This window comes from Macaca fascicularis, chromosome 19, assembly GCF_037993035.2.
Source record: "Macaca fascicularis isolate 582-1 chromosome 19, T2T-MFA8v1.1".
In the NCBI taxonomy this organism is placed as follows: domain Eukaryota; kingdom Metazoa; phylum Chordata; class Mammalia; order Primates; family Cercopithecidae; genus Macaca; species Macaca fascicularis.
The window spans coordinates 19,666,423-19,682,739 of NC_088393.1; the positions used below are offsets into that span (position 1 = coordinate 19,666,423).

Sequence of the window (16,317 nt, forward strand, 5' to 3'; positions counted from 1 at the left end):
TGTCTTTTGTGTCTGGCTTCTTTCACCTGGCATGTTTTCAAGGTTCATCTGTGTTGTAATATGAATCAGTGTTTCATTCCTTTTCATGGCTGAGTAGTATTCCGTTGTATGGCTATATCACATTTTGTTTATCTATTCATGGTTTGATGGATGAGTGGAATTGCTGGGTCATATGGTAACTCTAGGTTTAATTTTTATTTATTTATTTTTTATTTTTTTAAAGATGGGGTTTTGCCATGTTGCCCAGGCTGCTCTCAAACTACTGGGTTCATGTGATCTTTCTGCCTCAGCCTCCCAAAGTGTTAGGATTACAAATATGAGCCACTGTGCTTGGTCTTTTTTTTTTTTTTTTTTTGAAACAGTTTCTCATGCTGTGTTCAGGCTGGAAAGTACAGTGGTAGAGTCATAGCTCACTGTCATCTTGAACTCCCAGGCTCAAGCAGTCCTCTTGCTTCAGCCTACCCAGTAGCTGGAACTACAGGTTCGTGCCACCATGCCTGGCTAATTTTTATTTTTTAAATTTCTTTTTCTTTTTATTTTTTGAGAGAGTCTCACTCTGTCACCCAGGCTGGAGTGCAGTGGTGTGATCTCAGCTCACTACAACCTCCACCTCCCGGTTCAAGTGATTCTCATGCCTCAACCTCCCCAGTATCTGGGACTATAGGCACCCACCACCACACCTGACTCAATTTTTTTTTTTTTTTTAATTTTTCGTAGAGATGGGGCTAAGCTGGTCTTGAACTCCTGGCCTCAAGTGATCCACCAGCCTCGATCTCCCAAAATGCTGGGATTACAGGCCTGAGCCACCATCCTCAGCCTACTTTTCCTTTAAAAAAAATTATATGTAATCCCAGCACTTTGGGAGGCCAAGGCGGGCGGATCATGAGGTCAGGAGATCAAGACCATCCTGGCCAGCATGGAGAAACCCTGTCTCTACTAAAATTACAAAAATTAGCCCGGCGTGGTGACACGCGCCTGTAATCCCAGCTACTCAGGAGGCTGAGGCAGGAGAATTGCTTGAACCTGGGAGGTGGAGGCTGCAGTGAGCCAAGATCGAGACATCGCACTCCAGCCTGGGCGACAGAGTGAGACTCCATCTCAAAAAAATATATATATATATCTCCATCCTAGTGGGTGTGAAGTATCTCATGGTGGTTTTGACATTGACAATGAGCATCTTTTCATGTGCTTGTTGGTCATTTGTATGTCTTCTGTGGAGAAATGTCTGAGCTCCCATGTCCATACAAAGGATGTGGCCCTGACATCAGAGAAGGAGATTTCAGCACTGGAATGAGAGGGGGTGTCAGAGACTGATCTCCCACTTAAATCTCTTCCAGAAACAAAGAAAAGACGTTAAGATTTGGCCAGTGTGGTAGCTCACGGCTGTAATCCCCACATTTTGGGAGGCTGAGGTGGGCAGATCACTTGAGGCCAGGAGTTTGAGATCAACCTGACCAACATGGTGAAACCCCATCTCTATTAAAAGTACAAAAATTAGCTGAGCACGATGGTACATGCCTGTAATCCCAGCTACTCCGGAGGCTGAGGTGGGAGGATTGCTTGAGTGTGGTAGGCGGAGGTAGCAGTGAGCCGAGATTGTGCCATTGCACTCCAGCCTGGGCAACAGAGTGAGACCCTGTCCAAAAAAAAAGAAGTCAATATGGGAGGTGAAAGGGTCAGGAGAGCAGAGCCTCAGGAGGAGGGGCCAGGCATGGGGAGAGGGGTGATCTCGCCCCACAGTGACCTTGGATTGGGCCCTCTCTCTGGTGGGCTGGCTGTGCTCACGCTGGTAGGCCTTGGGCCAAGGCCAGCCCCCCCTCACGCTCCTATCCCATCTCCCAGACACCGAGGGCTGTGACCGCGGCTGGCACAAGTTCCAGGGCCACTGTTACCGCTATTTTGCCCACCGGAGGGCATGGGAAGATGCCGAGAGGGACTGCCGCCGCCGCTCCGGCCACCTGACCAGCGTCCACTCACCAGAGGAGCACAGCTTCATTAATAGTAGGGGCTCTGGGGGAGGGGGCCACCTGCCTGGAGGGTGGGCAGGGGTGGCACTTGTAGTCCTTTTGCCAGGGCATCCCTTCCCTGGTTTTCAAGACGTCACCTTTCCAAAGCTGTGTTGATTAATGCAAGCCCTGACTGCTTCTTAATGCATGAAATCTGTCAATTCACTTGTTAATTCATACATTCACTTCATTCATTCATTCATTCATTCATTCATTCATTCATTCACCAAATATTTACTGAGCACCTGCTGTGTGCCAGGCACCATTCCAGGAACACTGACACAGCATAGCAGTGATCAATGCTGACTTTGCTCTGTCCTCAGGGAGTGACCGTTTCTTGGGGAGGATATAGACAAACAAGTAAATATCTAAGTGAATAAGTCTATACTGTAATTCAACGGATCCTATGTGTGCTGATAACAAAACAGGGCCAAGAGATGGAGGGTGATGGGGGAAGTACCTGGGATGTGTTGGATGAAATAAGGAATGAGCCTTGCAAAGACCTAGGAGAGAGACAAGTGTTGCATTCATGTAATCTGGGACTTATTGATTTATTCATTATCCCTCTGCCTTTTGCTCATCCATCCATTTATTCTGTTTATTCTGTTTGCCGCCATCCCATCCCTCGTTGACTCCTTCGTTTCTTCCTTCCCTGGTTCGCTTGTTTCTTTTTCCTTGACGTATCCCACCGGGCCACTCCCTCCTGAGTGACTGGCTCGTGCCTTCTCATCTGTCTGCCCATCCAGCGCCCACTGGTGTCTCCTGTCCCCTACTTCTCATTTCTGCAAAGATGTGACAGTGCCTGGGTTTATTCCTGCTTCTCCTGGCCACAAACCCTGGCATAGCCTGGGCCTAATTCCGGTTCTTCCCATGCCTCACCCCTCTAAAAGAGGGTAGCCAGAGTCCTTGCTTTCGGAGGGTGGAGTGAGGACACACCTGCAGCCTACACTGAAGCTGGGAGAGGGGTTCATGCCTGCCCCCCGACCCTCCTCCTCCTTGCTCTCCCTCCTACCTCCCCATCTTCCCTACCACTTCTTCCCCTCCTCCTTCCACTCCTCTTCCTCCCTCCTCCTCCCATCCTTTCTCCTCCTCCCTCTTAGTTCTCCCCTTCTCCCTCCCCCTCCTCCTCCTTCCACTCATCTTCCACCTCCTTTCGCCTCTTCATCCTCCCTACCCTTCTCCCTCTCCTCCTCCCATTCCTCCTCCTCCTCTCTCCTCTCCTCCCCCTTCCCTCCCCTCCTCCTTCCACTCATCTTCTTCCTTCTTTCTCTTCCTCATCCTGCCTCCTCCTCCTCCCATTCGTCTCCTCCTCCCTTATGCTCCTCCCCAGGCCTCCTCCCTTCTACTCCTCCTCCTTCCCTTTCCTCCCCCTTCCCTCTTGCTCTTCCTCTTCCCTTCCACTCCTCCTCCTTTCTCCTCCCCATCCTCCCTCCCACTCCTCTCCCTCCTCCCTCCAACTCTTCCCCTCCTCCTTCCATTCATCTTTCTCCTCCTTTCTCCTTCCTTTCTTCCTCCCTCTTCTCTCCCTCCTCCCTCCCATTCCTCTGCCTCCTCTTTCCACTCATCTTCCTCCTCCTTTCTCTTCCCCATCCTTCCTCTCACTCCTCCCCTCCCTCTTCCACTGATCTTTCTCCTTTCTCTTCCCCCTCCTCCTTTCATTCCTCCCCCTCCTCCCTCCTGCTCCTCCTCCTCCCTTCCATTCCTCCTCCCTCCTCCCCATCCTTCTTCCTACTCCTGCCCCTCCTCCCTTTCACTCCTCCTCCTTTCTCCTCTCCCTCCTCCCCCTCTTCTCTCTCCTTCTCCCTCCCCCCACTTCCCTTCTCCAGCTCTTACAGAGGCTGGGGGAGGGCACCTGTGTCCTCCTTAACCTCTGTAAACTTCACTTCTATCTCCTTCGCTCTCCACCTCAACCTCCAGCCCACCTCCAGGCTGAGGAAGGGACTGGGTCTTCCCCTCCCACACATACCTCACCCGGCCCCCCGCCCATAGAGAGGCTGAGGAAGGGGCTCTGGATCCTCCTCCATCCCTGTACCCGCCTCTTCCCCTTTGATTTCCACCTTCTAGATCTTTCCCCCCACCCAGCCCACCTCCAGGCTGGGGAAGGTGAGGAATTCTTTCCTCCCACACCCTACCCCATCTCACCTGCGCCTCCGCCCTGGGCTGGAAGAGGCATGGGTGAACACCCAGACCCACAACCCCCGACCCTGCAGGCTTTGGGCACGAAAACACGTGGATCGGCCTGAACGACAGGATCGTGGAGAGGGATTTCCAGTGGACGGACAACACTGGGCTGGTGAGTGGCGGGGGCTGCAGGCCTAGGCTGCTGAGCTGCATCAGGCCTGCCATCTGGCCTCAGTTTACCCTTTTGTGCAAAGTTATCTCAATTGGGTGTCAAAGGTCTCTAGTGGCTCTAAGATGCTGGAGTTGGCAAAGGAGCTTCAAGTAAAGGCCTTCTCCCCTGACTTCCCCAGCCCAGGTAAACAGACCGTGCCCACCTAGCTGCAGAGGTTACAAACCTGAGACTAGAGTCTGACGCCTCCCCTACTCACTCTGCCTGGTCCCCCAGCCATAGTCTCTCAAATATTCTCATTTCTAGGCTGGGCATGGAGGCTCACGCCTGTAATCTCAGCACTTTGGGAGGCCAAGGTGGGCAAATCACTTGAGACCAGCCTGGCCAACATGGTGAAATCCCGTCTCTACTAAAAATATAAAAATTAGCCAGGCGTGGCGGCGTATGCCTCTAATCCCAGCTACCCGGGAGGCTGAGGTGCGAGAATCGCTTGAACTTGTGGGGTGGAGGTTGCAGTGAGCCAAAATAACGCCACTGCACTTCAGCCTAGGTGATGATAGAACGAGATTCTGTCTCAAAACAAAACAAAACAAAGCAAATATATATATATATAGGCCGGGCGTGATGGCTCATGCCTGTACTCCCAGCACTTTGGGAGGCCAAGGCGGGCGAATCACGAGGTCAGGAGATTGAGACTATCCTGGTTAACATGGTGAAACCCCATCTCTACTAAAAAATACAACAAAATAGCCAGGCGTGGTGGCAGACGCCTGTAGTCCCAGCTGCTCGGGAGGCTGAGGCAGGAGAATGGCATGAACCCGGGAGGCGGAGCTTGCAGCGAGCTGAGATCACGCCACTGCACTCCAGCCTGGGCGACAGAGCAAGACTCCGTCTCAAAAAAAAAAAGAAAAAAAAAAATATATATATATATATAAAATTTCTAGGCCAGACTGGTGGCTCATGCTTGTAATCCCAAGCACTTTGGGAGACTGAGGAGGATCACTTGAGTCCAGGAGTTCAAGGCTGCAGTGACCTGCACTCCAGCCTGGGTGACAGAGCGAGACCCTGTCTCTAAAAACATATTAGGTCAGCATCCTCCCTGCTTCAAGCCCTTCCAGACTCTCCATTGTTCTCAAGATAAAAATTCCCCTTCTCCCGCTATGTAAAAATCTGGCTGTTCCTCATACAGTTAAACATAGAAGCTGGGTACAGTGGTACGCGCCTGTAGTCTCAGCTACTCGGGAAGCTGAGGCGGGATGATCACTTAAGCCTAGGAATTGGAATCCAGCCTGGGCAACACAGTGAGACCCCCCGTCTCTAAAAATATAAAAATAAAAATAAAAAGTTAAACATAGAGTTACCATATGACCCAGCAATTCTACTCCTAGATACATACTCAGAAGAATTGAAAACAGAGATTCAAACTGGTACAAAAATGTACATTATTCGGGTCACGGATACACTAAAAGCCAAGACTTTGCTAGTAGACAATATATATTTTATTATATGCATATGCATGTAATAAAATTGCACTTGTACCCTTTAAATTTATACAAACAGGCCGGGCACAGTGGCTCACGCCTGTAATCCCAGCACTTTGGAAGACTGAGGCAGGCGGATCACTTGAGGTCAGGAGTTCCAGAACAGCCTGGCCAATGTGGTGAAACCCCATCTCTACTAAAAATACAAAAATTAGCTGGGCATGGTGGCGCGCACTCGTAATCCCAGCTACTTGGGAGTCTGAGGCAGGAGAATCACTTGAACCCGGGAGGCAGAAGTTGCAGTGAGACGAGATCACATCACTGCACTCCAGCCTAGGCAACAGAGCAGGACTCCATCTCTAAAAAACAAAACAAAACAAAAAAATTTTATACTAAGAAAGAAAAAGAGGCTGGGTGTGGTGGCTCACACCTGTAATCCTAGCACTTTGGGGAAGCCAAAGTAGGAGGATCGCTGCAGCCCAGGAATTCGAGGCTCCAGTGACCTATGATTGCACCACTGCACTCCAGCCTGGGTGACAGAGCAAGACGCTGTCTCAAACAAAACAAAACAAAACAAAACAGGCCGGGTGCGGTGGGTGGCTCATGCCTGTAATCCCAGCACTTTGGGAGGCCAAGGCGAGTGGATCACCTAAAGTTGGGAGTTCGAGGCCAGCCTGAGCTACATGGCGAAACTCCATCTCTACAAAAAATTCAAAAATTGAGACAGAGCGAGACTCGGGCTCCAAAATAAAATAAAATAAAATAATAAACAAAACATGGAATGAGCCAAGCATAAAAGGCCAGCTGTTGTATGATTTTTTTTTTTCATGAAGCATTCAGAGTAGGCAAATTTAGAGACAGGAAGTAGATTAGTGTTTGCCAGGGGACAGGGGTCGGGAGAAGGGGAAGTCACTAGTGCTCAATGGGGACAGAATTTTGGTGTGTCATGAGGAAAAAGTTCTGGAAATAGGCCACGCGGGGTGGCTCACGCCTGTAATCCCAACCCTTTGGGAGGCCGAGGTAGGTGGATCACGAGGTCAGGAGTTCAAGACCAGCCTGACCTATTGGTCAGGTGAAACCCTGTGTCTACTAAAAATACAAAAATTAGCTGGGCGTGGTGGAGCGCATGTGTAATCCCAGCTACTCAGAGGCTGGGGCAGGAGAATCGCTTGAACCCGGAAACTGGAGGTTGCAGTGAGCCAAGATCACACCACTGCACTCCAGCCTGAGCGACAGAAAGAGACTCCATCTCAAAAAAAAAGTTCTGGAAATAATGGTGATGGTTATGCAACATTGTGAATGTAATTAATGTATTAAACTGCACACCGCCTCTTGAACCTGGGAGGCAGAAATTGCAGTGAGCCAAGGTCACACCACTGTACTCCATCCTGAGTAATACAGACTCTGTCTCAAAAAAATAAAAATAAAAATAAACTGCACACGTAAAAATGGTTAAAATTGGCTGGGTGTGGTAGCTCAAGCCTGTAATTTCGGCAGTTTGGGAGGCCGAGGTGGGTGGATCGCGAGGTCAGGAGTTCAAGACCAGCCTGGCCAACATGGGGAAACCCCGTCTCTACTAAAAATACAAAAATTAGCTGGGCATAGTGGTGCATGCCTGTAATCCCAGCTACTCGGGAGGCTGGGGCAGGAGAATTGCTTGAACCAGGACCCGGGAGGTGGAGGTAGCAGTGAGCAAGATCGCGCCACTGCACTCCCGCCTGGGCTCTGTCTCAAAACAAAACAAAACAAAAATGGTTAAAATTAGGAATTTTGTGCTATATATATTTTGCCACCGTTTCTAAAAATTCACCTCCTTTCCTCTAATGCAAGATCTGGTCCCTCTCCACTCTCTGAGCATACCCCAGCCCCATCACACAGCTCCAGCCTCACTAGGCTTTGTCTGTTCCTCAAGCAGAACAAGTTCAAGTTCAGTCCTGCCTCTGAGCCTTCACACTGGTGGTTCCCTTTGCTAGGAATGCTGTTCCCTGTCTGAACCCTTACTACTTTTTTTTTTTTTTTTTGAGACAGAGTCTCACTCTGTCACCCAGGCTGGAGTTCAGTGGTGCAACCCAGCTCACTCTGCCTCCCAGGCTCAAGCGATTCTCCTGCTTCAGCCTCCTGAGTAGCTTGGGACTACAGGCACGCACCATCGTGCCCGACTAATTTTTGTATTTTTATTAGATACAGGGTTTCACCTTGTTGTCCAAGGTGGTCCTGAACTCCTGACCTCAAGTGATCTGCCCCCCTTGGCCTCTCAACATGCTGGGATTACAGACGTGAGCCACCGTGCCCGGCCTTGAATCCTTACCATCTTTGATTCTTTAACTCTCACATTGCCTCCTTAGGGAAGTCCTTCTGGACTTCGGGCTGAGATCACCATTTGTCCCACCATTTATCTTTTTTTGTGTGTGTGACGGAGTCTCGGTCTTGTCGCCCAGGCTGGAGTGCCATAGCGCAATCTTGGCTCACTGCAACCTCTGCCTCTCAGGTTCAAGAAATTGTCCTGCTGGGATTACAGGAGCACACCACCACACCTGGCTAATTTTTTTTTTTTTATTTTTAGTGGCGACGGTGTTTCACCATATTGACCAGGCAGGTCTCGAACTCCCGACCTCCGGTGATCTGCCCACCGTGGCCTCCCAAAGTGCTAGGATTACAGGCATGAGCCACCAGGCCCGGCCTTGTCCCACCATTTATCTAACACTGATTCATGTTGAAAATGAACTGGGTGCGGCCAGGCACCCAGGGAGGCAGGAGGACCAAGGAGGGGGATGATACGGCTTCCAAGCCACAGGAATGGTGGCTTGGATGACAGTGGTGGCCCCCCCTCAGGATGGGCAGGACAGTGGCCATTGTAGAGATGGGAACACTGAATCCCTGTGAGTTTGAGGGGTCTGGCCAGGGGAGTCCCACAGCAGGAAGTGCCAGAACCTGGGCTGCAACAGAGGTCCCCTGAACAACTCCCCGCCCCCTATTCCTGCAGCAATTCGAGAACTGGCGAGAGAACCAGCCGGACAATTTCTTTGCGGGTGGCGAGGACTGTGTGGTGATGGTGGCGCATGAAAGCGGGCGCTGGAACGATGTCCCCTGCAACTACAACCTACCCTATGTCTGCAAGAAGGGCACAGGTATGCGGTGCCCCCTGCTCCTTTTCCTCTCTGTCACTTTTGCTCACTGGTTCTCTGTTGCCCAGGCTGGAATGCAGTGGCATAATCATGGCTCATCACAGCCTCCACCTCCTGGGCTCAAGCGATCCTCCTGCCTCAGCCTCCCGTGTAGCTGGGACTATAGGCATGCACCAACCTGCCCAGATAATTTTTGTATTTTTTTTGTAGAGATGGGGTTTTGCCATGTTGCCCAGGCTGGTCTTAAACTCCTGGGCTCAAGTAATCTGCCTGCCTCAGCCTCTCAAAGTGCTGAGATCATATGCATAAGCCATTGTGCCCAGGCTTGATTCATTTTTTTTTTTTCATGAAGCATTCAGAGTAGGCAAATTTAGATAGAGGAAGTAGATTAGTGTTTGCTAGGGGACAGGGGTCGGGAGAAGAGGGAGTCACTAGTGCCCAATGGATACAGAATTTTGGTGTGTCGTGATGAAAAAGTTCTGGAAATAGGCCATGCGGGGTGGCTAACATCTATAATCCCAACACTTTGGGAGGCCGAGGTGGGTGGCATTATATATATATTTTTAAATTTATTCTTATTTTATTTTTATTTATTTATTTACGTTTTTGGAGACAGTGTTACTCTTGTTGCCCAGGCTAGAGTGCGGTGGCGTGATCTCAGCTCACTTTAACCTCCACCTCCCAGGTTCAAGTGATTCTCCTGCCTCAGCCTCCTGAGAAGCTGGTATTACAGGCGTATGCCATCACGCCCAGCTGATTTTTATATTATTAGTAGAGACGGGGGTTTTGCCATGTTGGGCAGGGTGGTCTCGAACTCCTGACCTCAGGTGATCCACCCACCTCGGCCTCCCAAAGGGCAGGGATTACAAGTGTAAGCCACCATACCCGGCTTTCATCTTTTTAAGTTGGTAAATGTCAGCCCAGCCAGTTCTCACTTTCCATCAGCGTGTGAGAGTGCTTGTTTCCTCCCACCCTTGCCAACTCTGCACATTCTCAAACTTTTGTTCTTTGTTCATCTAAGTGAGGAAGATAGTATCTCATTGTTATCTTAGTTTGCATGCCTTTAAGGATGAGAATAACCAATTGTTTTTTGTTTGTTTGAGATGGAGTCACTCTGTCATCCAAGCTGGAGTGCAGTGTTACAGTCTCAGCTCACTGCAACCTCTGCCTCCCAGGTTCAAGCGATTCTCCTGCCTCAGCCTCCCGAGTAGCTGGGATTATGGGCACACACCATACCTGGTTAATTTTTTTTATTTTTATTTTTAGTGGAGATGGGGTTTCACCATGTTGACCAGGCTGGTCTCAAACTTCTGACCTTAAGTAGTCTGCCCACCTCAGCCTCCCAAAGTTCTGGGGTTACAGGTGTGAGCCACCATGCCTGGCCTAACCAACTGTTTATATGTTGACAGGCTGTTGGCATGTATGTCTTTCCCTATGAACTGACTTGATCTTGCTGATTTTTAAGAGATCTTTATATATGAAAGAAATCATTTGTATACATTTGTATGTCCACCTTTCTCTTATACTTTTGTTCGTGTTTGCTTCCATTTCTTTGTCAATTTTCACATCCTCCCCCCTCCCCATTTATTCATGTATTTAGTTTTGTAACAGGGTCTTGCGATGTTGCCCAGGCTGGAGTACAGTGGCATTATCACGGCTCACTGCAGATCACTTGAACTCCAGGGCTCAAGTAACCCTCCTACCTCAGTCTTACCAGTAGCTGGGACTGTGGGTGCACACCACCATGCCTGGCTTATTTATTTATTTATTTATTCATTTATTTATTTATTTATGAGATGGAGTCTTGCTCTGTCGCCCAGGCTGGAGTGCAGTGGTGCGATCTTGGCTCACTGCAAGCTCTGCCTCCCAGGTTCACGCTATTCTCCTGCCTTAGCCTCCCAGCAGTTGGGACTACAGGCGTCCACCACTACATCTGGCTAATTTTTTGTATTTTGGGGTTTCACCGTATTAGCCAGGATGGTCTCGATCTCCTGACCTTGTGATCTGCCCACCTCGGCCTCCCAAAGTGCTGGGATTACAGGCATGAGCCACCACACCCAGACCTTATTTTTAAATTTTTTTGTAGAGACAGGAGTTTTGCTGTGTTGCCCAGGCTGGTCTCAAACTCCCGGACTGAAGCAATCCTTCCGCCTCAGCCTCCCAAAGTGCTGGCATTACAGGTGTGAGCTGCCGCACCCAGCCTTTTATTTGCTTAGATAATTATTCTTGCCTTCTGTCTCCTTCACTCCCATTGTGCACTACCTAAGAATTAGATAGTGAGGTGTGCCAGGAGGTTGCTGTCCCTAAGGAGCTGCTGATTTGGGTAGAAGAGACAGACAGACACAGTCACTTCCAGCCCTGTGAGATCAGAACTGGGCAAAGACCTGTTGACGTGCTGAGGCAGGTATCATTTCCAATAAAACTCAAAACAAGTTTACGGCCACCAGGCATGGTGGCTCATGCCTGTCATCCCAGCACTTTGGGAGGCCGAGGAGGGAGGATCGCTTGAGCCCATGGGTTCAAAATCAGCCCGGGCAACATAGTGGGACCCCATCGTTACAAAAAATCAAAAAATTAACTAGGCTTGGTGGTGCGCACCTGTAGTCTCAACTACTTGAGAGGCTGAGTTGGGAGGATCCCTTGAGCCTGGGAGGTTGAGGCTGCAGTGAGCTGTGATTGTGCCACTGCACTCCAGCCTGGGCGACAGAGGAAGACCCTCTTTTAAAAACAACAAGAACCAGGCACAGTGGCTCACACCTGTTATCCCAGCACTTTGGGAGGCCAAGCCAGGCAGATCATCTGAGGTCAGGAGTTCAAGACCAGCCTGGCCAACATGACGAAACCAGGTCTCTACTAAAAATACAAAAATTAACCAGGCATGGTGGTGCATGTCTGTAATCCCAGCTCCTTGGGAGGCTGAGGCAGGAGAATCACTTGAGTATGGGAGGCAGGGGTTGCAGTGAGCCAAGATCACGCCACTGCACTCCAGTCTGGGAGAGAGAGTGAGACCCTGTCTGAAAACAAGAAAAAATATATACAAAAATTAGCCAGGTGTGGATTACAGGCTGGTGCCCATAATCCCAGCTACTTGAAAGGCTGAGGCAGGAGAATCGCTTGAACCAGAGAGGCGGAGGTTGCAGTGAGGCAAGAGTGCGTCACTGCACTCCAGCCTAGGTGACAGAGCAAAACTCTGTCTCATACAACAACAACTAGTTTAGCCCAGATGTGAGCACTTCTCTCACCGGAGATTCCTCTGTCCCAGTGCTCTGTGGTCCCCCTCCAGCAGTGGAGAATGCCTCACTCATCGGTACCCGCAAGGCCAAGTACAATGTCCATGCCACTGTAAGGTACCAGTGCAATGAAGGATTTGCCCAGCACCATGTGGCCACCATTCGATGCCGGAGCAATGGCAAGTGGGACAGGCCCCAAATTGTCTGCACCAAACGTAAGTAGCTTCTCCCAGAGACTTCAACATAGGTTTTTGGTATTTCTAGTTTCCAATTAAGACATCCTATTACTCCACGCATTGATCTGGCTTAATGTCTGCCTGATAATACAGCCTTGCAGATAAGTAAGAACTTACCAGCCTGTCTGATGTTTCCTTCATTTGTATGTGTGTGTGTGTGTGTGTGTGTGTGTGTGTGTTTGAGATGGAGTCTTGCTCTGTTGCCCAGGCTGGAGTGCAGTGGCACAATCTCAGCTCACTGAAACCTCCCGGGTTCAAGCGATCCTTGTGTTTCAGCCTCCTGAGTAGCTGGGATCACAGGTGTTCACCGCCATGCCCATCTAATTTTTGTATTTTTAGTAGAGACAGGGTTTCGCTATGTTGGCCAGGCTGGTCTTGAACTCCTAACTTCAGGTGATCTGCCCACCTCAGCCTCCCAAAGTGCTGGGATTACAGGCGTGAGCCATCACACCCGGCCTGGTTTTTGTTTTTTTTGTTTTTTTTGTTTTTTTTTTTTGGAACAGAGTCTCACTCTGTTGCCCAGGCTGGAGTGCGAGGCTCAACCACAGCTCACTGTAGCCTCATCCTCCCAGGCTCAAGGGATCCTCCCAACTCAGCCTCCCAAATAGCTGGGACTACAGGCATGTGCCACCATGCCTGGCTAATTTTTTGATTTTTGTAGAGACAGGGTCTTGCTATGTTTCCCAGGCTGGTCTCAAACTCCTGGCTTCAAGAGATCCTCCCATTTTGGCCTCCCAAAGTGCTGGGATGACAGGGATGAGCCCTCATGTCTGGCTGCTTTCCTCTACTTTCTCTCCTGAGGAGACCCACTGCATCAGGCCACCTGCTTCTCACCACCTTTTGTCCCTTCCCTGTCCTCCCTCACTTCCCTGCAGCCAGACGTTCACATCGGATGCGGCGACACCACCACCACCACCAACACCACCACCAGCATCACCACCACAAATCCCACAAGGAGCGCAGAAAACACAAGAAACACCCAATGGAGGACTGGGAGAAGGATGAAGGAAATTTCTGCTGAAGAACCAGAAAAAAAGAAAGCACAACACCTTTCCCACGCCTCCTCTGGAGCCTTCCCCTGGGGAGACAGAACCCAGAGAAACAAGAGAGTCCAGAAGTCCCCGAACCCCAAACCACATCCCCCCACACATAATCCTTTGTACAAAGCTCCTCTTCCCTTTTTTTACATACGCAAGATCCTCTTGGCAGGTGGAGCCAGGTGTCTGAAAAGTCCATTCTCGTCTGGCTGAACTCTGGGAGCGTCTCCCAGCTGAGGGAAGCACAAGTAGCAAAGCTCATTGGTCTGGTCTCTTGTTTGCCAGGCTGATTGAAGCAGGCCTTGATGAGGGTGCATGAGTGTATGTTTGCATTCACATGAAGGAATTGCTTTTCACACCAGAAATTCAGACTTAGTCAATGTAGGCTGAATTCCTAAATCCAGGAAGAAGCCTGGACGTAGGGTCATTAGCTTTGGGAACAGAAGGCTACACAGAAGCACACTGTTTTTGAACCTGACAACAGCTCTCCCTTTACCCTGGGCTTCAGCCCAAGTTCCGTCTTTGGTCTTGGTGGATAAACACATACAGTGTGGAAATCCGATGTACTGCATTTTAGGGATGTTTTTAGGACAACCTCCCTCCATGCCATCAGAGTTAGGAGTGAGAATAATCAAAGCAATATGTAGGTGATGGAGGGAGAGTGTATTGCTAACCCTTCCAGGTCTAGTCCAGTGCTGAGATTTGGTGGTTCTGCATGTGTGATTAATCTCTTTCACACAAATAGACGAGAGGATATTTAGGGCTAGATGAGCCCAGATTTCTTCCCCCTCCATCTCTCAGGGAGACAAAGAACCTCCTTCCTGGACCAAGGAGGTGCTGCCAAGTTTTCTAGCCCAGTGCCCGTACCCAGTCCTCAAGCAGACATTGGTAGTGCCCCTGCCCTGGGTCCCACCCCTGCCCCACCCCACCCTTTTCCCTGGCCATTGCCTGGTGGTCTAGAAACACTTAAAACTTGAAGTAGTGACACCTACCTGCGGTCATATTGTAGAGAGATGCTCAGTGTTAAAACTGAAACACACACACACACACACACACATACACATTTTTCTCTTGTAGATTTTAATTTTTTAAGTGGGAAAGAACTCACCTTGTCTTCCTCCCCCAAATGTGCAACCTGTGGAAGGTCTCTCCACACCAGAGGCCAGGATCCAGTTCCCTCATCTCTGGCAGGAAAGATCCACAGCTTTTCCTCCATGTCTGTTACCCACTTTCAGCAGTCTGGGTAAAATCTGTGGATTAGGGTTAAAAACACTGTGGAAAATGGCCCTCTTCAGGAAAGAAAAATAAGAAAATGCATGGACCTCCTAGGGGTTCAGTAAAGAAAGAAATGTGTTAATTGAGCCTGAATCCCTTCTGGGAAGTAATAATGACCATTGACAACTAAGAAGTAGACACCATGCTAAGAATTTACATACAATCTCCTTGAATTTTCTCAATAGCCCATTGACTTAGAAACTGTTACTTTCCCATTTTACACACAGTGAAACTGAGGGTCAGATATAAAGGAAAGGTACTGGCTTGAAGTCACAACCACGACAGGAGTAAGGATTTGGAGTAAGGAACTGTGGCTCTCCTTATACTTGATCTTCATCACCAGATCCTTACTCCAAATCCAGGAGTCAGAGCCAACTCCTATCTTGGCTCTGACCCAAATCCTGCTCTGGACTCTGGAGAGGAGACTGAAACATAATTGCACCCTCATACACATTTAGGAGATGGTTAAGAAGTGTAAACTGAACCCTGATCTTTGTCTTCGATCTTCCTCCCTGTAGACATCTATCTTATTATGGTTATTATTCAGAAAACCCAGGGATACAGGTTTGTCTTCTTACTTTGATAACTCTTCTTAGTTTAAAATAATAATAATAACACATCTTTGGTCATCCATGTCACACAAAAATTTTCCTTTGTTTGTGGGGGGCTGGGGATGCAATGTTTTTTGGGGGGTCTTGGTTTATGCTGCCTGCCCTTGCGCCCCTCAGCCATTTGCCCTGCCCCCACCTCGGCTCCACGGTGGGAGGGGGCTCTGGTCTTTTCTAAAGTGGGTGGTTTGTCTTTTGATCTTTCCCTTTGGGATGTGCGTGTGTGTCTGCGTGTGCCATGTGCGTGGCACGCATGAGTGTGTGTGCGTGTGAACGGCTTTGAGTCCTGCTGGTTTTGCTGTGAGCTGCAGTGTTCTGTGAGTCTGTGGTATCTGACACTGTGGATATTAATGTACTTCTTGGACATTTTAATAAATTTTTTAACAGTTCAACCTGCCTGTCACCACCTGATGCCTTCATTCATTCATTCATTCATTCATTCAGCAAGTATTTACTGAGCAGCTATTGTGATCCAGGGTGATCTAGTACTGGGTGCTGGGGAGATAGTGGTGAACAGAGAAGATTTGGTCTTTAGTGGGTGGTCAGAGAAGCCTTCCCAGAGGAGGGGAATAGAATCTAAAGGAGAAGTCGCATTAACTAGATGAGGAGAGAAAGAAAGGAAAGGCATTCCACTCAGAGGAAAGAGCAAAAGCAAAAGTCCTCTTGCAGAAGGGAGCGGGCGCGGTGGCTCACGCGCCCAGCACCTTGGGAGGCCAAGCTGGGCGGATCACAGGGTCAAGAGATCGAGACCATCTTGGCCAACATGGTGAAACCCCCATCTCTTTTAAAAATACAAAAATTAGGCCAGGCGCGGTGGCTCATGCCTGTAATCCCAGCACTTTGGGAGGCCGAGGTGGGCGGATCACGAGGTCAGGAGATCAAGACCATCCTGGCTAACACGGTGAAACCCCATCTCTGCTAAAAATACAAAAAATTAGCTGGGCGTAGTGGTGGGCGCCTGTGGTCCCAGCAACTCGGGAGGCTGAGGCAGAAGAATGGCGTGAACCCGGGAGGCGGAGCTTGCAGTGA

At 49.5% G+C, this 16,317-nt stretch overlaps 1 protein-coding gene across 3 annotated transcripts in view; it reads left to right on the plus strand.

Moving 5' to 3' along the window:
- NCAN (neurocan) overlaps positions 1-15,680 on the plus strand; it is a 40,485-nt gene extending 24,805 nt beyond the window's left edge. For 2 of the 3 annotated variants that reach the window (XM_074026477.1, XM_065535301.2), the window contains exons 11-14: positions 1,843-2,001; positions 4,217-4,299; positions 8,761-8,905; positions 13,244-15,680. In XM_074026477.1, the coding sequence (XP_073882578.1) occupies positions 1,843-2,001; positions 4,217-4,299; positions 8,761-8,905; positions 13,244-13,389 (533 nt within the window). In that variant the 3' untranslated portion in view covers positions 13,390-15,680. Of the gene's footprint in view, positions 1-1,842; positions 2,002-4,216; positions 4,300-8,760; positions 8,906-12,164; positions 12,348-13,243 lie in introns of all 3 variants that reach the window. The other variant, XM_005588532.4, reaches the window with a different exon arrangement.
- Positions 15,681-16,317: the final 637 nt, after the last annotated feature.